This window comes from Ceratocystis lukuohia (genome assembly GCF_044167205.1).
Source record: "Ceratocystis lukuohia strain C4212 chromosome Unknown Supercontig1_pilon, whole genome shotgun sequence".
NCBI lineage: Eukaryota > Fungi > Ascomycota > Sordariomycetes > Microascales > Ceratocystidaceae > Ceratocystis > Ceratocystis lukuohia.
The window spans coordinates 3,080,262-3,105,015 of NW_027263520.1; the positions used below are offsets into that span (position 1 = coordinate 3,080,262).

A 24,754-nucleotide genomic window follows, 5' to 3' on the forward strand; every position below is an offset into this window, starting at 1 on the left:
AATAATGATAGAACGGAAATGTCAAATAAATTCAAGGCAAAGACTTACCCACAGGTAGGGTAGAGCTGGCGCAAGTTTCGCCAGGAGAAAGAGTCCGCCTTGAGGCCCCGACAAAAATAGGGAACCATGTTAGGCTCTAGAGAGCGGCAAGAGTAAAGAAAAGTAGGTGTATACGTGAATACGTAGTCAATGCAACAGCACACGCCTTCTGCTTCTGATGTGGATTTGGGTAGCAATATCAATGCCAGAGCCATACCCTGGCCAGCCGCCGAGGCAAGGCCATTGCATACACATCGCGAAGACGGGAAGCAGCAGAGATAACCATTACATATCACCGGGCAAATATATCATCAGCGGAACCCCGCCCGCCGAATATGCACCAATGCACGGAAAGCAAAAAGACCGGCAAGGTGAGTAGCACTTGCGATGCATCACATGATATGATATGATAACTGGTGCGCTGTGCTCAAGTTTCAATGGGACGTGAGTTCATGGGCCAAGCAACGGTCATTACGTGCAGACCAAGCATCCCAGGAACCATTTTGCAGTAGTGTTGGGAGAGCCGAGAGCAACCGAGGTCCGAAAGCAAGAATTCCATGTCGCTTTTGTCGTTTTACATACATCTTTCGTAGCATCTATTGTACCACTTCGCAGCCTTCTTTCCGATCCGTGGTGTTGGACTCGGGGTCTTGGGCCGCTAAGCGCAGCATCCATCCACTATGAAACTTGACACATTGTATCAGCAGATGGTTGATAGAATGATATGGGCGGAATGGGCGCTATAACAGCGATAGAGTATTGTGCAGCAATTCGAAGCGCAGCACGAGGACATACACATGCAGTCTATAGATCCCCTTGATATTGATACCGTGGGATCGATGCTTCGTTGGCACCAGCTTAACAATGAGTACTAGGAGGATGCACCGGATGTCCCTAGAAAGTGAAGAAGAAGGAATAAGCGATGCTTGATGTTGGTGTATATGTATCTAATTCTTGATTGAAGAGCGGATCTCTGTCAGGGTTATCGGGATTGCTGACCCTGATCTAGTTCGGCCAAACATTAGGGTTAGTATCAGGCATAAAGGGCCTTCTTTCAAGGCCGTGGGTAGTAATGTATATATAAATCGGTTGCGATCCGCTCTTCAGGCAAGACATAGATAGACATAGCACAACATCAGTAGCCACTTATTCCTCCTTCTGTAACTACAGCACGTCCTCCTAATATCTACTGTTAATCTCAGCCGATTTATATATCCATCACTCCCGTGCCAGTGACTGGTCATGGAAAAGGCCCTTCATGTCTGGGCTACCAACCCTAATCCTAATGATTGGCCGATTTTGGTCAGGGTTAAAAATCACGGTAAGCCCGACTTACCGCTGGAAAACCTGTGAAAAAATTCGTTTTCCTGGAGGGCAGACAATTAAGGCTATCTTAACAGTAGGTATTAGAAGGACGTACTGAATGTCCTATGAAGAAGGAGAAGAAGGAATAAGTGATTATTGAAGTTGTTCTCCGTCTACCTATGTCTTATCTAAAGAGCGCCCCTTCATGTCTGTTTCTAACCCTAGGGTTGGGCGAACTGGATCAGGTCAGCAATCCTGGTAACCCTAACTTAGGTTAGTGACATATCTTGGTTGTTAGCTTCTTTGCCATAGAGAGCAAGTTCTGAACAGCCAATACTCAGAGACTAAACATCACACATGTTAACGTTGAGCACAACTACGTCCAGGCCAAAGCATTGGCCTGTCAATTTCATCCACATTGTGCCACGGCCCTCACCCTCTATACAACGCAAACGTACAATGATACCGATGGAGAAGTTTAAAGATAACCGTTAGTCCAGTTCGTATTTGCCGAGACCTTGCTAATAGAACGCCTTGTTGAAAGATTCGACTACATACCGGGGGTAAAGAGAAACAGCAGAAAAGGAAGATGACTCAAAGGTGATGGCACCAGAGGTACCCGCATCATAACCACTCTCATTCTTGGGAGGTACCAGAGGGCAGCTGATAGGATGAGTGTAGGACGCTGCATTCTCCAGAGTAAAGTACTTGGCGCAGAAGCTAATACCCAGGTTCAGCTTGGAGGCAGGGAAGCCACGCTCAATGTAGGTGTCAATGGCAGCCAGCGAGTTCTTGATGCCAGAGTGGTGGCCCGAGACGGTGTCACGGGCGTCAAGGAGGTCGTAGGTCATGACGTTGACGTAGTCGACAACATCGTTGATGGAGCGGACATTCTCAGCTGTGTAGGCCATCATGTCGCACTCCAGACCGGGGACGGCAATAGACAGCTCCTTGTCACCAATGGCCTTCTTGATCTCAGCCAGCAGCAGGGGAAAGCCCTCGACCTCGGTAGAGTCATCCCACGAGCTGTCCTCACCAGGGTACTCCCAGTCAATGTCGACACCGTCATAGCCAAGTCTGTTGACGGTATCGGCAATGTTCTTGGCGTACAGAGCACGAGATTCCGGAGAGCGGGCGCCCTCGCGGAAACCAACGAGGTAGCCCCAGCCACCAATACACATGCTAATCTTCACGTCCTGGTCAAACATCCGACGAACATTGGCCAGGTCCATGTGAGGTTCGTACCTGCCGATCGGGTCAGTGGCGAACACGTCCGGCTCGGCGAAAGCCATGATGACATGCGTAATACCAGCAGTCAGGGTCTTTCTAGGGAGGCTAGAGGTGTGCCATCTAAAATGAATGGGCGATAGCGCGTTAGCACCACATCAGCAGTAACAAAAAGAGGACACTCGTGTTTAACTAACTTGTCAAAATACAGGATGTACCGCGCACCTTGAGAGCCACTAGCGCCATAAGAGCTGCTCAGCTCGCTAGAAGCAACAATGGAAACACCCTCAGCACGGGCAGCAACGGCCTATGTCAGAGGAGAACCACAACATTGGTAGAGGCTAGCCTACCAAATAAATGCGAAAACACAGATAACGCAGGAACCAGAAAGCCATGAGCCGAGGTATTTCATGTTATAGCCTGTGCACTGTGTATAAGCAGTAAGCCATGGGTTCTAGCTCAAGCAAAATCCGGTGTTGAATCTAGACATCATCGTTATAATCGCTCCATCCCTGTCGGACATTTCATTCAGATCTTTGGTGTTGCACTATATTTGTTGAGGAGATGCTTCTCTTACCGAGTCAAGGCTCCATGTCCAGTAAGGAGAATCCGGATGAAGGCCAGAGAGCGGTACAATAGTGTTTTGCAGCAATTCTAAGCGCAAGCATGAGGATATGTACATGCAGTAAATACCCTTAAACTTGGCGGTGCGGGAGCCACCTTCACTACTGCTGCTTAGTTGACACCAGCCTTCCAATTCTACTCCTAGGAGCCCTTCTTAAGAGATAGACTGCTAACTCCGGAGGTGAAGAATTCATCATGTCCAGAACCTTGTGGATATCTGTGCCTAGACTCAAAATAGAATCCAGTGAATAAAGTCCGCCGGCAGGGGTTTGGCTGTCTAGATGTCTAGATGCTTGACAAAGCAAATTAGGCGCAACCTGCCCAGATGTCTACTCACAACCCTCACCATTCACATCACACAAACGTACATGATACCGATGAAGAAGTTTAAAGGTAACCGTTAGTCCATTTCATATTTTCCGAGACCTTGCAAACAGAAAACCTGTCCACGATGCACACATCTCCCAAAGAAGACTAAGTAAGCCTCCAGACACAACTCTAGGCATAAGAACAAGACATATAATGCTCACTAGTTGAACCAGGGAAAACCCTAGATCTCGTGCCTTCTTCGAATAAACCATTCCCCAGCCATTTAAGCGCTGCTGGCTAGGCCCAAGTTCTCAACACCCTTCTGTATGGCGGCAAGCAGACGCCAGTCGTGGCTGTCCTCAGCCATACTCCAGGCCATGACACCGCCCAGGCGCTTGGGAGCAACAATCTCAGCAAACTTGCGCTCAATCAGGGCAGGAGTGTCCCAGGTCCAGAAGAGGCTAGTGTCAAGGTCGACGTACCATTGACCGCCGTTCTCGACATCCTCAATGCCATTCTCAAAGGCCTCCTTGAAAGAGTCGGCTACACTCTTGGGGTAAGAACGACTAGCGGGAAGGTTTTGATCCTCGAAGGTCATTGCACCAGAATTCTCGTTATTAGCGGGTACCAGAGGGCAGCCGATAGCTTCATTGCAGGACTTGGCGTTCTTCAGAGTAAAGTACTTGGCGTAGAAGCCGAAACCCAGGTTCAACTTGGAGGCGGGGAAGCCGCGCTCAATGTAGGTGTCAATGGCAGCGAGCGAGTCTCTGACGCTAGTGTGGTGGCCTGAGACGGCGTCGCGGGCGTCAAGGAGGTCGTAGGTCATGACGTTGACGTAGTCGACAACATCGTTGATGGAGCGGACATTCTCAGCGGTGTAGGGGTGCATGTCACGCTCCAGTGCAGGAACAGCAACAGACAGCTCCTTGTCACCAATGGCCTTCTTGATCTCAGCCAGCAGCAGGGGAAAGCCCTCGACCTCGGTAGAGTCATCCCACGAGCTGTCCTCACCAGGGTACTCCCAGTCAATGTCGACACCGTCGTAGCCAAGTCTGTTGACGGTATCGGCAATGTTCTTGGCGTACAAGGCCCGGGTTTCCGGCGAGCTGACGCCCTCGCGGAAGCCGGAAGTGAAGCCCCAGCTACCAATACACATGCTAATCTTCACGTCCTGGTCAAACATCCGACGAACATTGGCCAGATCCATGTGAGGCTCGTACTCGCCGACAGGATCAGTGATGAACACACCCGGCTCGGCGAAAGCCATGATGACATGAGTAATACCAGCAGTCATGGCCTTCTCAGGCAGTTTAGCGGTGTGCCATCTAAAATGAACGGGAGATAGCCAGTTAGCACCACATACGCAGTAACACAAAGAAAACAGGAAATTCGCGCATAACTAACTTGTCAAAGTACAGGATGTACCGCGCAGCATCAGAGTCACCACGAGCAGCAATGGAAACGTCATCAGTAGGGGCAGCAACAACGGTGGCAACCCAGGCGGCTAAGACCGAAGCGAACACAGAAAAACGAACCATATTGGATTCTAAGGAGTGGCAGATACAACAACACAATTCGTATAATGTAAGTGGGTGCGTGAAAGCTTGTGGAAAAGTACACTGGAGATTTTGGTTACAAGACAGAGAGCAAACTGCTATCCCAATGAGCAGTGAATCAGGGTCGTGTTATATACATATAAGACGACGCATAGATACCCCGCGTCGGAGGAAAAACGTAATATCGGTAGAGTCCAGATTACCAAATAAATGCGAGCACACCACCAACGCAGGAACCAGAAGGCCGTGAACTGAGGTATTTCATAGCATAGCCTGTGCGCTGCGGAAGTAGCAGCAAGCCAGGGGCTTTAGGTCAAGCAAAATGCACCGTTGCATGCAGACATCGCCGTCTTCTATCATCATACCATCTATGTCGGTCAGTTCGTTCGGATCGTCTATGCTCCACTAGATCTGTTGAGCGGATGTTTCTCATGCCGACTCAAGACTCCATTTCTAGTACCAAGGAACTCAATGAAGACTGGAGAGCAGCATAATATAGTCTTTTGCGGCAATTCGAAGCACAAACGCACATGCGATAAGTACCCATGAGATTGCCAGCGCAGGAGCCACCTTGGACACTGCTCCTTAGTTGGCACCAGCTTTCTAGAAGCAGCATAGTCACGGCGACCGAGCCTAGACTGGCAGGCGTTCAAAGCCATAGGACTCGTAGGTAGTGTCCAGCACGGGTTTCGCCAGGTGAAAGAGTCTGCCCAGAGGCGCTGGCAAAAATGTGGAAGAAAGACGGGCGTCGGAGGTGTCAGCGTCAGGACCACCTTCATTGTTCAGAAACCAGAGCGCAGTCTACAGCATTGGTGGGGAATTTGTCGCAGAAGCCGATGCCCAGGTTCAATTGAGAGTCGCTGGCGGCTTCGAAGGTCGCGGATTATGATGTTGCCATAATGGACAACAGTGTTGATAGAGGATATCTTCTGGCCGTGCACACCGTCATGTCGCGCTCTAGACCAAGGACAGCAAAAAACAGCTTCTCAATGCAATGGCCTTGACCCCAGCCAGAAGCCAAAGATGAGTCTCAACCTCAGGATCGCGAGGCACTGACTGGTAGTCTGCCTCAATGCCAGCGTCGCCGCAGCCGAGTCACTTGACAGAGATAACAGTGTTCTTGGCGTACAGGGCGCGAGTTGACATCCTCGCATAAGCTGATAGTGAAGCCCCAGCTACTAATGGCCATGCTAAGCGTGGCGTTCCTGTCAAGTATCTCACGAATCTCGTTCAGTTCTATGTGAGGCTCGTACTCGCCGATCAGGTCAGGTCGGTGGTGAACGCCGGTCCGGCAAAATCCATAATAACATTAGTAATACCAAGCCATGGTCTTGCTAGGGATGGTAGAGGCGCGTCGCGTCATCTGAGCTGAATCGGGTCAGCGAGCTAACATGGCATTAGCGGAAACCAAAATAGGGCGCATGTATACCACTAACCTGCCGCCCAAGCGCAAGATGTGCTAGGCATCATCAGAGCCATCAGTAGCATAAGAGCTGCTTGGAGCAGCAATGAAAAGACCCCCAGCAGGCTAGCAGCAGCCAACACGGAGACATCAACCATGTTAGGTTCTAGAGAGTGGCAAGGGTAAGTAAAAGTGGGCATATACGTGAGCACGTCGCAAATACAACGGCACGGGACTTCGGATGTGAATGAATGACTGACACCCCTTGAACGCGTTAACGGAGGGAGCGAAGATTCGGATGATTACAACGATAACAGAGCCTTGCCCTAGCCAGCCGTCGAGACAAGGCCATCTTATATACGCGTCGTGAAGAGGGGGAAGCAGCAGAGATAACTCTCACGCATCAGCCGGCGGAGGCAGCAGAGATAACCCACACACATCCCCGAGCAAAGATATCACAGGCGGCATCCCGCCCACCAGACAGAGACAGGATCAAGTACACGAAGAACGAAGCAACCATCAAGGTAGCACACGATGTATACCATTGCGCCACGCACAAGCTATAGCAAGCCTCGAGCCCATAGACCAAACAACAGTCATAGCATACAGCCAAACGTTGTGAGAATCATTTTCAAAGAGTGTTACGGGAATCAGGAGCCACTAAGACTAAGAAATAAGGGTTTTACGTCGTTCTTATCGTTTGACGTCCATCCTTCATCGCGTCTGTCGCCTTTCTAGCGCACACGCCGCTCACATCATTCTAGCAGTCCTATCTTGATAATATGCGCCCAAGTTTCATATGGTAGGCTGTGGATGGGTGCTGCCCTGAGCGCTCAATGCCCCGCTCCTAATAAGCGCCCAAGGTTGAAAAAAGGACAGTGAAATGGATTGTACTTGTGATCAAGATTCCCATGATGGGCAAGATGGAAAATAAATAAATGTTAGACTCGATAGAGGCCAGTGCTTTGTTCATGATGCTAAAATATTGAATAAAAAACGACCGACAACGTAGCCGAAAGCGAAACAAACAAGACCGAGTAAGGGAAATAGGCAACAGAAAATGCACAAATTTGACGCCAGCAAAAACAAAAACGACAACGCCGCACAAGCAACAAGAAAATATCAACAAAACCATAAAAGCGCCGAAAACATGACAATAGAAAGCAACAAGACACAAAAAAATGCGAATCTTCCTTCCAGGTCGTCCGTCTACCTGCCCGCACGGAACCTCAAAAAAGGGTGGAAAAAAACAGTGAAAAAAGTGAGCCTGCAAGAGATCAGGGCGAAAGGCTTGGTTGGACAGCGCAAGCCTTGCACCGATAGAGAAAAGAAAAACACACCGGCGGCCTGTTATGGACACGGAGGACCGGGCTATGCTCGACTGGTATAGGCTAGGCTCGGCTAGGCTAGGCTGGACTTGACTGGGAAGACTGGGTGGCTCTATGACGACAATAATCGCAATGCCAAGTGCGCAAGACTGTGCACAAGTGGGAAAATAAAAAGAAAAAAAACAGGCAATCCGGAAAAACAGACAATGCCTCTAGAAGCTTTCAAAAGCTTCTTTCCTTGTCCGGCTGAGAACAAAGCAATTATAAAATAACAGCAAAAACACCAAAAACAGTAAATATGGGGTATGGGAATGTGATCCGACAAACAAATGAAGACGACCGTAAGCGTGACAGAGAGACGAGATAGGAAACGAAAAGAAGAAAGAAAAAAAAAGGGTATACCAACCATGCAAGCAAGCACGCAAGCATGCGGCAGTCAAGTGTGGTGGGGTTGAGTGCAAGTGGCCATGTCATTCATGCATAACATGACACAAAAAAATATACACCACCCTACACAGCACCTACATGCAACCAGGCTTACTGACTATTTTACTCCTCTTCAGGAGCTGCCTCGGTGCTCACCGGCAACTGGATCGACACCCCTGCGTACACAGAGGCCCACACCTGGTAGTGCAGTGTTGCCACATGTGCAATCTTGGTGGCCATCATGGCGATTCCAGCCGTTTCAATTTGCAAGGGCGACGATGTCACGCCACGGGATGGTGCGTACGGCCGACCGGCAGTTCCATTGGTAAACAAGTGCCACGCCTTCATGCCACGGAAGTCCCGCAGGCGAGGCATGATCTCCCATGCCAAGTGCTGGAAGATGTCCATCTGCACTTGCATGGCCACAGGCGTTGTGAGAGTAGACATGCTAGCCTTGAATGTGTTCTCAATCTCATCAACCTTGTCCAGCGATGCCGAAGTGTTGCGGACGATCTGAAGCGCCCACATGGGTGCAATGGCATCCCACCGGGATGAGCTGTTTCTTTGAGAGGACGGAAGCATCCGCAGTAGATCAACCAAGGACTGATACACATTATCACGAGACTCCTTGAGCGTTGATTGACGAGCCGGGGCGGCAAAGACAAGGGAAGCACGAGGAGACGACCGAGGAGATGAGGACGCAGAGTCGCTTCCACTGAGGGTAACAGACGGGGGCCGCGAAGTAGGAGGAGAGTTGAAGTCGAAATCAACGTCCATACTACTAGATAGATAAGAGGGAACATCCGACTTTTGCTTCTTAGGAAACTCTTTGAGCAGCTTGTCATAGAGGCGCATGGCAATAGCGAGAGCGGTCATCTCCGAGATTTCCTCGCGGAACTTGTGAATGCGCTCCTCATCGTGCATGAATGTTGGGGGGATGGTGGTATATTGGCCATGGCTGCCAGTGTGGGTTGTTTGGTGGTGATGGTGGCTGTGAGTAGTGGGAAAGCGGTAGGCAAATAGGATGGGCATCGTCATCTGGGCCATAGCAATGCCCAGGATAGCAAGATCGCCAAGCGCCCGAACATGGGAGGCGTAAGCAGGAGTAGCAAGCTTGACAAACTCTTTAGAGTAGCGGCGCACGTTGTGAAACCAGCTGCGGGCAGGGGCGACGTCTAATCTATCCGAGAGGATTTTCTTTTCGAAATATCTCTTTTCAAACTTGACCGTGTCTTCAATAAGCGAAGGGCGCAGACAACGGATCTGGTGATTGGCAACATCGAGCTTCATGGCCTCGAGAACACTAAGCAGGTCACGCATGCCCTTTACCAAAGTCTTGATGTCGTTTTCGCGGTTTCCCTTGCTGAGGAGGTTGTACATGTCGTCAACCCAGTCATCCCTCATGGGGGCGCAGTGTGATTTAAGCAAGCTGGCCAGCCATGAGGCTAGCTTTTCAAGGTCTGCAACGCCATGGTTGAACTGCTGCATGAGGAGCTCCAGGTTGAAGCACTCATCCAGAGACTGGCGATCTCTGCTGGGAACTAGGGTTTGGATGATCTCCTTAACGGCCTTGAGAAGGTTTGGCAGACACCAGTTATTAGATTCGCCGAACTTTTCAACAAAGGCAGGTCTGTTGACGAGGAACATGCCAAGCTGTTCTTCCAAAGCCTGCCAAAACTGCTCGGCTCTTTGGTTCTTCTTGCGGCCCTTGTCGCCGTCCATGTTGGGGCGGAAATGTAGCTCCGGGTCGAAGTTGATATCATGTCTGAGGCGGGAGTTGAGGACAATGCGGTTAACATCGAGTTCGACGAGAGTGTGTCTAGTGACAGGCGGCTCAAGACACGAGTCGGAGCTGCTGGAAGACTTGGAGCTGGTCTTGGACGGCGAGTTTGCCCTTGAAATGGCGACGGGAGTGTTTGACTGGGAGGATTCGACATTGGATGCCGAAGCAGCAGGCGGAGAGCCACCAAAATGGCGGGGGAGCTGGATCTGGGATATGGGGTAGGCGTTGGCCTGGCTCTTGACGGTCGTTTGAACTTCAGGCTCCTTGCCCTTGGTGTTCTCCATGCCACCACCAGCTCCTTCTTCGGAAGCCATTTTAGATGTGTGAGAGAGAGAGAATATGTGTGGTGGATGTGTGTCAGTGAGAAAGGGGGGGAGAGAGAGAGAGGGAGAGAGATGTGAGATCAAGGACTGAGTGAAAGAGAGTGATGACAACGAGAACGAATGATCGAAATAGAGATTCCAGATGGGATTCTTGTAAGTGGTGATAGTTGACTGGCTGGTTATGTCGTCCTCCAAATAGTGTGGAAGTTTTTCTCTTTTTCTTTTTTTCCTTCTATGACCGAGAAATAGGAAAAAAGAAAAAGGAGAACTCTTTAAAGAAATAGACGAAGAGAAAAGAAAAAAAAAGAAACAAGACACTAATGATAGATTGTTAGTTTTAGTTTAGTTTCAGGGTGGAATGGCTGAATTTGCTCTTGGCTAGGGGCCGGACAAATGAAGTTAAAGCGAAGGGCGAGAGCGAGAGGAAAAGGGAAAATGAAAAATGAAAGGGAAAAAATGGATTAAAAAAAAAACTGGTGCGAATGTTGTTGGTTATAAATAAAGAGGGTGGTCCCAAAGGGAATCAAAGGGAGATAAGTACCAAGAAGGAGCCAAAAAGTGACAAGGAAGTGACTCTAACTGGAAATTGAGCGACACGCACAGCACAGCACTGACTGCACTGACTGTTGTTGCATTGATAGAGCTGAGTGTGATTCTGGAGCAGGAGGAAGGAGGGAAGGAGGGCAGCAGGGCAGCAGGGCCGCAGGGCAAGAGGACAGCAGGGAAAGAAGGAGGCAGAGGAGGGGGTGTGTGGTGTGTTTGGTGCGTTTAGCGTTTGGGCGGGTGGTCAGGAATAAAGATCGGGCAGGAAGGGCAAAAAAGAGAAGGAGGCAGAAAATAATGCAGCGTAAGAGCAGAAAATTAGCAGCAACACACGCAAAGCAAACGCCAGAGACGTTGTACTAACAAACAGCCGACGCAGTGCACATAATCAACCACTAGCAGCAGCCACTAGCCAGCCTCTCAAACGAGCCCTCTTGCCAGCTTTGGGATGATGCCAGTCCGAGTCGTCCATCTGCTGGGCAGCACTAGAGGGCAAAAAGCAGAAGGGGTACGAAAATACAGGAAGATAAAAAAGTAAAAAAAAATAAAAACAAAAATAAAAACCTGTTGTAGGCAGGAGCAGTGAAAAATCGCATACTGCAACTTGCAACTGCAACTTGGGTTTGTATGCGGGGTGGCATTGTACCATGTAGTGTGTGGTATGTGTGCACTGTCGTAGTATCAAAGAGCAAGGAAACAAGGGCTTGTCCACCAAGGGCAGACCCCACCGTGCATTTATAACAGTGTGTACAGTGCATTATGGGGCCGTGAAGGCGGCATGGTGAGCTTTATGATGTGGGTATTTGATGACTTGCAGATTTATTGTGACGACTCGCAGTGCTTCGCGAGATTGTGCCGCGCAGTGAGTGCAGTGGATGTGGAGGGGAAAGGGAAAAGGCGGTAGGGATAACAGAAGAAAGCGAGGTGGACAGCGCCGATAGCAATGGCAGGAGAACAACAAGCAAGACACACATGCGCACAAACACACTAAGCAAACAGGAGCAAGAAAACAAGCGACCACAGCAAGCAAGGTCAAGAAGAGAAAAAAAAATAAAGACAAGACAAGGTTGGGGTCAATCAACGGCGGTGGGGGGTAGCTCACAGACCATCAAATGGCCCGCTATCCTCCAGTTGGCTAACTGTATGTCTCTTGCTTGACCCGCAGTCGTTTGCGCTGTATGTGGTCTGGTGTCTTTACTTCTATTGCTTGTATGTAGACGGCCGGAACAGTACATTTGAGGGCGTGTGAATCGAACAACCGAGAGTTTGTGTGTGTGTGTGTGTGTTGTGTTGTGTTGTGTTGTGTTGTGTGGTGTGGTGTTGTCCGCTGTACCTCATCATTTGCTTGCTGGTCGTGTTCAAGGTTTTCAAGGGAAAGGACAATGAAAATGAAGAGGGCAAAAAGAAAAAAAAAGGTAGTGCGTGTGGCGTAATTTGTGGCGTTACTTACCCAGTGATAAAGAGTGGCAGTCGTTGGTTGCTGGTACAGCAAACGATCCTAAAGACAACTTCTGAGGGAGAGTGAGAAGATGAAGAAAGAGATATGGACAAGACAAGAAAGAAGGACAAGAACAAAGAAATATGAAGAGACTTAAAAAGAAGAACGAAGGAGAAAAAGAAGTAGGGCGGAAGCTGAAGAAGAAATAGAAGCATAAATATACATAGAAACAAGCGGGTGGCGCACACGATAAATTCCATAATATTCCGCGCTGCTAAAAGCCCCAGCCCATCTAGCTAGCACGGTGCTCGGAACCCCCAGACAAGGCATGAAAAGCCACTAAACCACCTAAATCCAGTCCGGTGCAGCCTCCGAGTCCATGTCAAACAAGCCTTTGAGCTTTGGGGATAGAGGGAGAGGGAGGGAGCATATCACCAGGGCATGCACTAAGGAAGCAAAGGAAGAGCGAAATATGGACTATGGGCTTAGTATGGAGTGAGCGAATGGGAGCAAGACAATACAAGGACGAGAAGAGGCAGATGAGAAGGCGAGGAGATGTGAAAGAGGGACTTTTCCGTCCTAGTGAGCACCAACTAACAGCTTAGCCGTCCCAAAAGAAAAAAAAAAAAGAAATAAAAAAAGAAATAAAAGGGAATAAAAAGGAATAAGCCTGGGCTCTCAGATTTTGGGACGAGAAAAAGAGGCAAAAGAGGAGAGAATGACAAAGGGAAAAAAATATTGAAATAAAGCGATGAAATAAAAGGCATTAAAAAAAGAATAAAGAACAAAAGAACAAAAGCCTCTGTAAATTAAATACGGTCAATTCCCTCGGTCTTACGCAGAAGGGCATACTTCCCAAAGAGGCTAAAGCCTGCATTCCCAACCCTTCTGTGCTGGAGAAACTTGAGACGACGATCTGAGGGCTGTTCGCTATGTCTATTATGCCCACTATGTCTTCTATTTATCTCCTACGTTATGTGACCACAACAACTAGCACTGGGTCATAAAGTCGAAAGTAACTACATGTCCCTGGCTCTTTTTGCCGTCAGAAACCAGTCAAGCAAGTTCTACACAGCGCGCACTTGGGCTTACCATGTGAACGACTGGTCAGCTTCTCTTTTATATGCAGTTTTATGTACTGCTTTGTGTACTGTTTTTCTTGCTGTGTTGACTCTATTTTGCCGTTAGCACGGCTTGCCGACTTGTGGTGCCGGGCCAGTACAGAGAAAAAGGATGTGATGCTATATTCGGCCCACCATTTGAGTTGTGCCTGTGCCTGTGCCTGTGCCAGATTGATTAATTATCAGCTTGTGGCTTGCACAATGTCTAGCCTGCACATCAAAAGACTAGGGGGCTGGCTGTATATCTACACACTGGGAAAAAAAAAGATAAAGAGCAAAGGTAAAAATAAAAGGGCAGCACATTTCTCAAGCCATCCCATCCCGTCTGCTAAACTTGGCCCGCACCCAATACAACTTGGCTCCCTTCCCCTATCTCAACTCCCAACTCTACCAAGCTGCGACCTGCAGCTGCGGCGCGGGAACAGCTACAAGCTATGTGATTCATGCATAGTCCTATTTCATCGACGGGTTCGCAGAGAAGGAAGGGGTGAGGGTGGGATAGTGGAGGCGCTGGCAAGCAGCCAGCCAACTAGCAAAAAAGAGCATAAAAGACATAAAATAAAATAAACCGCGACAGAAGGGTAAAAGGAAAAAGCCCCGCAACTGAGCAAGGCTGATACCACACATTACATGCAAGTTGTTGGCAGTGATAGAGGTCTCTCTTAAACGAAACTTGGGGAGACATACATTCAAGCAAATACAACAATTACAACGGGTCAGGCTGCAGCCACGGCTCCTCCCTGGAACCCCAGCCCCATTGTCAGCGGTCACGTGACAATATTGTGGTCCTTCATAGTAACCCTAATAACATGCCATGCTTGATCGCTCACCATGTATATTACCCCATTCTCTCGTGTGCCTTGTTTTTAGAGAAGACGTACAAGATGGGTGTCTGCCATGCTCTACGTAAAGTGGCACGTTTGCTCTACCTAACCCGTATGCATCGGCCGAGAAAATTGAAGTTGGCCACACCTTGAGCCTGGGTTGAATATCGCCCCCATGCAAGAACAGACATTTGTGGGCCAGTTCGCCCGTCTAGCTTGGCCAAGGGTTAACATTAGACTCTCGTTTCGCCCAAATTCAGCAACAGAAAAAATAGCACAGCGCAACATTGACATAAAGGTCGCTTCAGGGGAGTCGATACTATACATTGCCCGCAGGGGTCGTGATATAAAGACCAGCACTTGCACTATTGCAAGAGGACTTTTTCCTGGGCTGTTCTTGGCCGGCTCTTTGTCCTTTCCTCCCCTCAGACTTCTGAAGCCCTTCTTCAGTCGGGCCGCTTCAGGGAAGAAAGCGGTAATTGAGATAACTTCTAGGTGGCCCTGCTGGACTCATTGGTCCTTTTTGGGTCCTTTCTTGCGGTTGGTGTTTATGTTTTGTCTCTCTTTGTTAAGATGTTTAAATGTGTTCCGTGCACCCTACATACACGCCCCTACAGTGCTTCCCACCCCCACCATCATTTCTTCGTTTTCTCTTGGTTCTTCATGTGTCTTGCTTTTTTTTTTTTTTTTTCTTTCTTTTTCTTTTTTTAATTTCTCTTTTTGACCTGGCGCTCGCCAGCCATAAATAAGGCCCATGGTTTCCAGACGTTACTGCGCACTGGCGGCGGAATTTTTGGTGAGTGACCTCACAGTCAGATTTGCAGTCAGGGTGAAACGTCAGCAACAGTGCGAGTACTGGATTAATACTCTGTATTCTGTAACGCCGCCTCGATCGTTGACGCCACAGAAAGTTTTTGTACACAGTATCGAGTGGCAGCTGCCGAACCTCCCACTGTTTTCTTACGTGTTAATCACCAGCAAACCAAAGTCATGCAGGATGAGAAGTCCCAACTCCAATATGAAGACGCTGGGCTTATGTGCTCGAAGAGACGTGTATATACCTTGTAGCCTGATGGTCTTCTGGTGCACTGTGACAAAAAAGAGCATATTGATGCATGAGCAGCCCTTTTCTCTCAACTGAGGAGCGGAAAAGCCTCGCTACGCACAGTCAAGGGTGAGACGTAGCTATAGATCACGAATCATACGCGCGTATAACAATGATGCGGGCCCGAAGCTCCACGAAACTGAGCGTTGCTAGCATTCTGCATCATGAACTCTATGGAAAGAATGTCCCGTCTCCCCCCTCCCCCTTTTTGTTTTGTAGAGATAAATTGAAGTGATACAAAGAACAACCAGTTATAGAAGTGCTACAGCAATCCTTCAAGGAGTCATGGAAACGGGTTCTGTTCCCGGGAGCTGGGAAACCCCAATTCGACAGCTAGTCAGTGCCTGACAAACCAGAGACATAAATAGCCATAACAAAAGGAGGAAGTAAACAAGATGCTGGAGCTGGAGAAGACAAAGGGACACGATTGATCTATAGCGTTGGCTGATGGGCTTGGTTCTAGAAGAACCATCCAGTTGGCGTTAGGTTAAAGCAAGAAAAAGAAGCCTCTGTGGGCTTGTCCGGCAATGTTTCGTTTTTGTTTCTTCTCGCTGCCCTTACGTGGCCGGGCCGACTTATGGGGGGGGGGGGGGGGAGCAGGACGATCAAATTTTGAAAAATGGAAGAAAAAAAGCAAGCCTTGTGCTGCTGCGGATCTAGAGGTGTGACGCAACATCCATTTCGCCGGAGACGGGCTTTTCTTGCTTGTGCGGTTAGCTTGGCTGTTCATGTGGCCATAATAGGAGGAGCTAGGCAAGCCCTCGTCTCGACGGAGAAACCCACGATAAAAGGGAGAAAGGGAGAAGGGTCGAGTCCTTGGACGATTAGAGAAAATGAAAGCACGATAAAATAATAATTAATGATTGATAAAATGAATATAAGAGGAAGGCAGAGTGGGGGGGTTCTCTGACGAATTGGAAAGCGCCGGCTAAGCCTGATCCGGCTAAATTCAGGAACAAGAGACGACGCAAAGGTTGGTATCCGCCACAATCATTGAGCCACAGCGCCCCACTCCCATTCGGGCACTAGCTACAAGCTACAAAGCCACGAGCTTACGTGCTAAGCTGCTAAGCTACTAAGCTATAGGCTGACTGTGGACGGAGACTACGGACAGGACGGCTGAGGAAAGAGGGAGGCGAACGGAACTACTGGATAAGATGTGCGTTTTAGTGGAGGGGCGAAGACTCTAAGCGCTAGAAGTCAACTAGAACGACAAAAGATCAAGGCCAGCTAGCCAGGCCAGAGCGAGCTGAATCAAAGAAGCGGCAATTACTTGGGCTTGGGTTTTATGTAAGCCTAGCCAATGGCGAGCAAAGACACAAGGCAAAGGCAAAGCCGGAATCGGGCCTAGAAGCTAGAGAGAGAAATACCATTATCAAGCGCCAGAGGCTTGGGGCTGGCTGGCTGTAAGCCTCACCATCCTGTTGGTACGGTACGAGACGGGACGTGAGACTGGTGTGATTGCTGGTCAAGAAAATGGAGCGAGTTTAGCACTGTGGCAGATATGGCAGGTCTCCTTTTGCTCGGCTTGCATTTTCTTGTGTTTGGCTGAAGCGAGCATTGTTTTATGTACGGTATATGCAGGCAGATAATAAAGCACTGCCCAGCAGTTGATAAAATAACTTGTGCTCTAGTGAATAATAAATGGTGCTGCATGGTAGGCGTTGCTGTTTTAGCGTCTTGCTTTACTGTAGTTAGTGGGATGTCTAATAAGTTTCAGCGCATGTATCGCTAAGCCTCAGCACCACCTCCTGGAAATATTACCTATAGTTGGAAAACTAGCATGCTATAAACGAAATCACCTCAACTTAGACACCCACCCTGCTTGATCATTCGTTCGTCCCTGACTCTCCTTTGGCTTGATCATGGCTATATGATCCGGTCCGGCCCCGGCCAAACAAAGCCTGGCTAAAGCCCAACCAAGCAAACAAAAACCAAGTAAAAGACCATGAGGCAATACGAAGATCCTATAATAACATATCACTGCCTACGGTCATACCATACCATCCAACAAATGTCCCAAGCCAAGTAAGCTTTGCTTGCTAGCGCTGCTACTACCAACATGCTACATAACCGCCAGCACCAGCACCACCGCTATAAGTGATGCGCAATCCGTGCTTTTTTCTTTTCTTGGTCTGGTAATGGGTATTTCCCGATACTTGGTACCTCGGAAAAGAAAAAGAAAAAAGAAAAGGCTCATAGCACCCACACCCCCCCCCCCCCCCCTCCCCCTCCTCAACTCGTCCTCCGCGGGACAAATTTGCTATGGCAAATGGGGATAGTAGCTAGACCTGAAGAAAAACTGAAGTTGGAGGGAGGCCCTGAATACTACATTTACTTCCCCGCCGCAGTTTTGTCTCTCCGTATTCCCCCCTCGCATACGAATCTAGAACATCAAATTGTGAACAACGTAGATATACTTGCGAATGGCCAAACAAGAAAAGCAAAGGAACACAGCACAGACACTAAAGCCGAATAAGAAATCAGGCCGGAGATGTTGGTGGGAGACTTGCAGACACGGCAGAAAAACAGGTGTCAGATGGACATATCAAGCTGAAAGTAAGAGTCCACTTGACCTATACATGGGCAGAACCATCGCCACCGGCTTGATACTATATACAAAAAGACGGCCGGTCTCTCCTTTCGTCAGTATTTTCCTTGCCTCCGCTAACTGTGCACATCAAAGAACTTGACCATTTGTCCTAGTTGTCTGATGTATGCATGTGTTGGCCACACTTGTATGCGAGGGAACAAAGACAACAGGAAGAACATGCACAAGAGAGAGTCAGAAATTATGGTCCAAAATTACATTCAGCGCATCACGAGACTATCTCTAGGATGCCCTAAGCTGGCCTTTCTTGTGAGAATAGCCTTGCAGCAGCATGCGCTAAGGCCAGAGCCAAGGTTAGGCCCAAGTCAAGTCACCCAATCCAATAAGTGATAAAGGGGGAAGGGGAAGACATTAAGACTGGTCGTCAACAGGGCTGGGCGACAAATAGCATATGCATTAGCTACATGGCCCATATTACACCCAGCCATCAAACACCGCTTGCATGAAGCGAGAAACAGACGAATGGGAAAAACCATAAAGCAAAGCAGGCAGATAGAAAACAAGCAAATCTTGCCTCCCCCTTCTCCCCTTCCTGACCCTTCTCCCTACTCAGCCTCGTGTGTTTTGCTTTCCCAGAAATGCCACGCCACTACCAAGAAATTTATAGAGAAGAAAAGGCTAGTCTCGCCTTTGAGTAATGCAATGCTTAGTTAAGTTGACTATGCTATGCGTCAACAGGCAGATATGTCACAGACGCCCGCATCTCAGCCAGCTGGTTTTTTATCCCTCCGGTACTTCCATAGCTATGTGGTGTATTTATTGCCTTTATTAAGTAGTCACAAGTCAGGCATAGACTAGCTTGGGCTGTGGATGAGAGCAATATTGAAAGAAAAGACATGAACTCTAGCTTAGGATAATACTCGTACATACACGTCGTGCCCTCTTTCTTCTTTTCACTGCCACCCTGAAGAACGCATACAACGGGTTAGCTTTGCGCATTGGCGCAAGAACTGCTCGTCTCATGGCTGGCGCAAATGCGGCTTTGGGGCAGGTCCATCACAAAAATCAAGATAAGGCAAGGAAGGCAGAGGCAGAGGTGGTAAAGGGGGGAAAAGGAGATTCACGATCCTTTCGGTGATCATCTCGTCAGAATCTGGTTTAGCATGGGACAGTGTTGCGTTGCTGTAATCAATGGTGGTTATAGCGCTGACACGCTGAACTGGCCGGGCATCTTTGTATTTTGGAAATACTCGACGGTGTGGCTCCAGCTTGGGTAAGAAACAAGACTAGACACCACTCTCTTTCAGAATGTCTATGCCTGTCTCCCCCTTCTTCACACGTCTTGATTTCCGCTTTATGTTGCACCTCAAACATGGCAAGTCTAGGCCTTTTTCTTCATTTTCCCCCTCCTGTCTTGTCTAGGAGCTGAAGGCTGTGCTTTAACTGACACCAGCAGTGCAGAATGTCGCAGTATTAGCAAAACTAGAAGTTGGATGGATGATCCATCAAGACCGGGTTTTGTTTAGTGCGTTTGCCCCTCCCTGAAGCCAATAGACTAAGGTAAAGGCCCTCACCGTATGGGGGAAGGTATACGTTGAGCAGGCCATCACTCAACCTCCTAACCCCCTTGGACACTAATCCCGGGGGGATCGTAATTTCGGTCGCCTGTGAGCCGTTTCCTGCCTAGAAGACAAGCATCAGGAAGAAAAAGTTGACAAGCCAGAGAGAGGAGAAAAAGGAAGAAAAATAAGCAATAAGCTATTAGCCAGCCAGGCTATGGTTGGTCTTAGTGTGAAAGAGCATTGAAATAAAAGTCCAGTAGTGGGGGGGGGGGGGGGGACTGTTTACTCACATGTGTTTCTTTCTCTTTTTATTTTCCTCATTTGTCTCAAAACTGCAGTATTACACCTAAGTCTAGGCCCTCTTCATCTTTTGTTCGATCTGAAAGGAAACTTTCCATCTTTCTTTCCTGGTAAAGAGGAAAGAAAAACCTCGTGGCCGTGGCATGGCAGAACTCCGATTGAATCAGTGGCTTTTGTCAGGCGGTGAGAAAAGGAAGGAGGTAGGGTCCAGCAATTACTTCTTTTCACCGTTTTGTTCCATGAATATTCTAGAATTTCTTTTTTAATCGCTCTTGCCCGCCTGCCTTCGCTGCAGCTCTAATAATAAGTACTGTACGTCTGGGCCTCTATGTAATTGTCGTTCTTGTCTCGCTCATCTTCAGAATTATCATCCATTTTGCGGATGTCTGTAATCCACCAATGCTGACTGACTTCTTACATGCGCCATAAGCCAGAACACGAGATCAATCCCATTTTGCTTTCAAAGGGAGGAAGTACGTACGGCAAGACGAGAAGACTGAAAGAAAAAAAAAAAAAAAAAAAAAAAAAAAAAAAGGAAGAGCATTCCTCAGGTCATGACTTGACGGCATATCCGCCACCCTCAAAGCCCTTTTCCCAATCTATCCAATCAGGAGGCCAAGCATTACTCTTTCTTTCTTTCACCGAAGGAAAAAGAACGATAAAGAAAGGGCCCTTGAAAAAAAGAAAGGGTCCTTAGGCCATACAACATAAAACAAGGCAGCATTTAGGGCCACTCAAGACAACCGAAAGAGAAAAAGCCCACTGCTACAAGGCAGTTATTTATTTAGCTCTGCTCAGCTTTCCTCACCGACGCTTCTTTTTTCCTTGTCTTGTTCTTTTTTAGGGCGAGGGGAGCTCAAAGTCTCAAGTTCCGACCGAGTCCCCGTTCAATGCCCTTGAAATCAAGTCTGAGGAACGAGGCACAGAAAAAGAAAAAAGACAAGACAAAGCCTCATAAAATGCTGCATCCCAAGACCTCTTTTTTTTTTCTCCGATAGCGCCAGTGCTGTCTTGTCTGAGTGTCATCATATATATACTACGGCTGTTTTATCCATCTCTCACCCGAACCCAGCGCTACTTGTAACTTGAACCTGTGCTTAATCTCATGATATTCTTAGGCTCTCCCCCCCCCCCTCTCCTCCCCCTCCCTTTATCTCCTCCCACTTACTCTAGTGACTAACAACTCAACTAGTGGCAACGCAGGTCATAATATATGCATGCACGTAGGTACTATGTACATACACATTTCCTATCTAGTGGCCGTGTACTTATAGATAAATACCTTGTAGCTCGCTACCTATTCCTTAGTAGCGTTGCAGGTATATCACTCATTCTTTTAGGCATTTATTGGCCTGACCGTCACTTCCACCAATTCAAGCTTTGGGCTCTTTTTTTGTCCCTCACGTTTCTTTGGTCCTGCCATCGTCTCAAACTAGCCCAATAGTGGCGGGTCTTGGCTGCCCGCTAGAAATAACGAGCAAGCCCAGCTCTCTCCAAATTCATTGAAACCAAGAGGCTCGTTAAGCTCAGACCCCCTCTCAATGACTTGGGTTTCATTGATAAGAATGGGCTTAAGATCTCAAGTATTAACCCTAGTAAGAGACCTGTGTCATTCAACCAACCCTTGAGCTTATTATAGTGATTCTGTTGTAGGGAGGGGGGGCATGATAATTGTTCCTCGCCCCTATGCCTACTGTCTGTAGCCAGCCGGTCTCCTTTCGCGGACAGGACTTCTCAAGGGTAACAAAGGTCTTATGTTAGCCCAGAAAGGCCTAAACTGCAATGTTGATTCTTAAGCTGAGAGCCCTATTAGTGTACACATATATGCATATGCATATGCATATACATATACATACATTGTTTATGCAGTGACCCTAAGGAGTACAACCTACGCTGCTACGTCCTTTGTCAGTGCAAAGCGGTGCGATACAAGGCTTCGTCAAGGCCAGTGTACCTATTAGTTCCTAAAGGAGCCTCTCCGCTCGCGTTCTCCGCTCCCAAGATGAGACCTTTGCCACCAGAACAGCATCAAAATAGTGGCAGCCCCTCGGGTTAATCGTTAGTAATCGCTTGTCTGTAGGTCGCCTTGGGATCGACAAATGCCTCTATTGAGACACTCTCTGGCGCCTGAAAGCTCTCGCCCTTTTTTTTTATTGAGGCCAGATGGAGAGGGGAGAGGGGGATTCATGTTATGTGCAGTAGGATACCGCATGCGAAGATGCATATAGGGAGCAGTATAATGACCTGGCGATGGCCGATGTATGAGGCTTCGCTTGGAACGTGTACGACTGACTATATTAAGCTATATATCCCTTTTCACCTCACGGTAGATTGAAAGGCCTGGATGTGAAATTGCTTGTGTATGGGTTTGCGGCTTGTATTGCAAAAAGAAAAGACGCCCCTTGGCCATTCAGTAGTGGGGGGTTTGCACCTTAACGTGTCTTTGTATAGGTGCTTTGTCCTTTGCAGCTGTCACAGTCCGATTGAGGGAGAGATGGACCTTATGGCTGGCTACCAACTCGCGCCTAATCATTGGACAGAAGGGTGGTCCTCAGCGTCTTTGTGACCTTCAGCGTTTTCTTTCTTTTTGTTTTTATTTTCTTATTATTATTACTACTTATTGTTATTATTATTTTCAATCGCTAGGAATGCAGTTGGCCAGACAGCTAGCTTTGATGATGTGTGTTACGTTAATACACGCGTATCGATACTTAGCATCACGCTCACAAATTGCCGCTTACCCTCCTCAACAAGGAGTGGTAAGCCATGTACAAGGTCACGAGGAATCCACATGTAGATAACAGGTTATATAACGCAGTGCAATATCACGATCCACAGCCACAACTGTGACTCGAAGATGCATAGCATACTATTTGGACTAGCCAAGCGAGCAAAGAACTTGTGCCCCAAAGGCTAGTAGCTGCCCATAGTGCTGTTCTATCTTGTGCCAGAAAACGGCTGTAGAAAAACACTGTTAAATTTTAGAGACGTGGCGTTGTATCAGCAATGCCTCATCTGTCCCATCACACACGCTTGGCCAGCTTCGAGACCCTGTATAGAGTCGATGTAGGCCGACGCCACAACGCATGCACCGTGAAATGACCACCCGCACGACCACGAGCAATCAGCAAATTAGACTCCCAGAAAAAACGTCGATATGCCATTTGAGGAAGTACGACCCGATAGTCTGTACGGGGGGATCATGTGGAATGGGAGCTGGCATATAGTTATATATCTCCGAGTCCCACTAGTACGATGAGTGACGCTGTACGACCATAATTTTGGTGGAGGGCAATGGCAGTTGTGGTCCAATATGGGATTCATGTTGGAGTACATGGGAGCACTAGGTTATTTGTCCTGCTTAACGTTGACGGAAACCCACTGTAGTCCAATGGCTTTGTCCGGAGGGTGTAAGAAATGATTATCGAATTATCTTCGCCACGGATCAACCATGTGACACAATATGTTACGGTGGTAACAAACGATACAATATACGTGGCCGATTTTGACTGTCAGCGACTCGGTCCGCTAGAAATTGAACCAGCTATAGGCATTAATTAACTGTAGCGCATCTAATTGTAGCTATCCTTGGCAAACCTATAAGCATACTGCTGCAAGACTTGGTACTAGGCGGACTATTAGAACAGCCTGGTAGATGTCTCTCGTGTAACCGCACAAGTAGAATGTAGATGACATCCACGAAACCAACAACGAATGGTAAAGGCGTGCTAGTTCAATTCTTGTGGCTGGCCATGGGGCTATCACACCTCCCCTTGAACATAGAATAGCATGGTCAAAAGACTGAGTACACATATTATCGCAAAACCCACCGTTTGATGGGGACCATAGCCGGTTGAAAGCAACATGATTGCGTTTCTAGCGTATGACATGCGTCTACTGGTTTATTCGCCCATCACAGTAAGAAAATGGCTTCATGATAGGTGCTAGAGCTTGGACATGGCGCTTGATGCGGTGATCTATCGCTGAGATAGCGAAAGGGAGCATTTCAAGCAGGAAAGGAGCCTGATGGTTTCTACTGGTGATGGGCTGTTGTAAGCAATGGATAGATTCAAAGATTCGCTGGTTCGCCTGAACGCCACATTGGTCGAAGAAGATGCGGAGAAATCACCGTTTCCACCCCTCGCCGAAAGAAACAGAAAGAAAAACAGGACCGCCGGTATTGGGGGATCATCGCGGAGTGGAGAAGTAGCGCCTAAGCTGTACCGAGGGATGGTTGTGTGAATGCACGTTGTCTCTTGGAAAAGAGCCTTGAGTAGAACAGCACAAGAAAGGACTAGGCAGTGGAATCAGGGCAAGAGCCAGCTGTTTAGTTGACTAAAATAGACATCTGTAGAGTATGCCAACCATGTTAGAGCTGCGGATACAAAAAATAATTGGGAACTAGAGGATTATAACTCACGGCCATGAAAACACAGCAAATACTTATGTAGGGGCTTAGCCTTTCTCCTATTCTCGCGCACTTCCAAAAGATACTCATAAGCCTGCGAAAGATTATTAGTCAAGCCGGCTTTTCAGCGCCGTAATAAGGCATGGCTTCATGCCCACTCACCCCTTCTTGTTGTTGTCCATGAAGCTGGTGAAGATGGCATGCATGTATGTGCTGGTACATATGAGTAGCAGAATCACCAGCAAAAGTGACTGGAAGTTGAAAAGGGCCGTCTATGGAGAGAGTTGGAGGTCAGCATCATCACGCCTTGATACATTGAAAAATAAAAAAGAATATCGTCGCGACCGCTTCGTAGTGGGAGCTTCGATGTTAGAATGTCGTGGGTATTGGGGGCCCTAGGAGGAGGATATGAAGAACGTGTATTATGTACCATTGTGTAGAAACGACTCTAGTGAGTGCAAAGTGATATCTACTAAAATAGATTCAACCAAGGGGCTGGTTAGGAGCAAAATGTTGTCGTGGGTGAAGCTGTCGCAAGCTTGGTGTACGGGCTTCAAGGTCTCCGTCAATGGATTGCCAA

General features: G+C 48.1%; 3 protein-coding genes across 3 annotated transcripts; all 3 read right to left on the minus strand.

Moving 5' to 3' along the window:
* Positions 1-1,565: 1,565 nt before the first annotated feature.
* HOO65_010772 (Endochitinase 1) lies at positions 1,566-2,636 on the minus strand (the record flags this gene model as incomplete). The annotated part of the gene is made up of 2 exons (XM_071006008.1): positions 1,566-1,608; positions 1,903-2,636. The coding sequence occupies 2 exons, from the start codon at positions 2,634-2,636 to the stop codon at positions 1,566-1,568; spliced, it is 777 nt and encodes a 258-aa protein (XP_070862594.1).
* A 1,151-nt stretch (positions 2,637-3,787) lies between these two features.
* HOO65_010773 (Chitinase 1) lies at positions 3,788-5,042 on the minus strand (the record flags this gene model as incomplete). Its single annotated transcript, XM_071005906.1, has 2 exons — positions 3,788-4,829; positions 4,909-5,042. The coding sequence occupies 2 exons, from the start codon at positions 5,040-5,042 to the stop codon at positions 3,788-3,790; spliced, it is 1,176 nt and encodes a 391-aa protein (XP_070862595.1).
* Positions 5,043-8,339: 3,297 nt separating this feature from the next.
* HOO65_010774 (Protein SOK1) lies at positions 8,340-10,313 on the minus strand (the record flags this gene model as incomplete). The annotated part of the gene is made up of 1 exon (XM_070999798.1): positions 8,340-10,313. One exon carries the CDS (start codon positions 10,311-10,313, stop codon positions 8,340-8,342), a length of 1,974 nt encoding a protein of 657 aa, XP_070862596.1.
* Between the last annotated feature and the right edge of the window lie 14,441 nt (positions 10,314-24,754).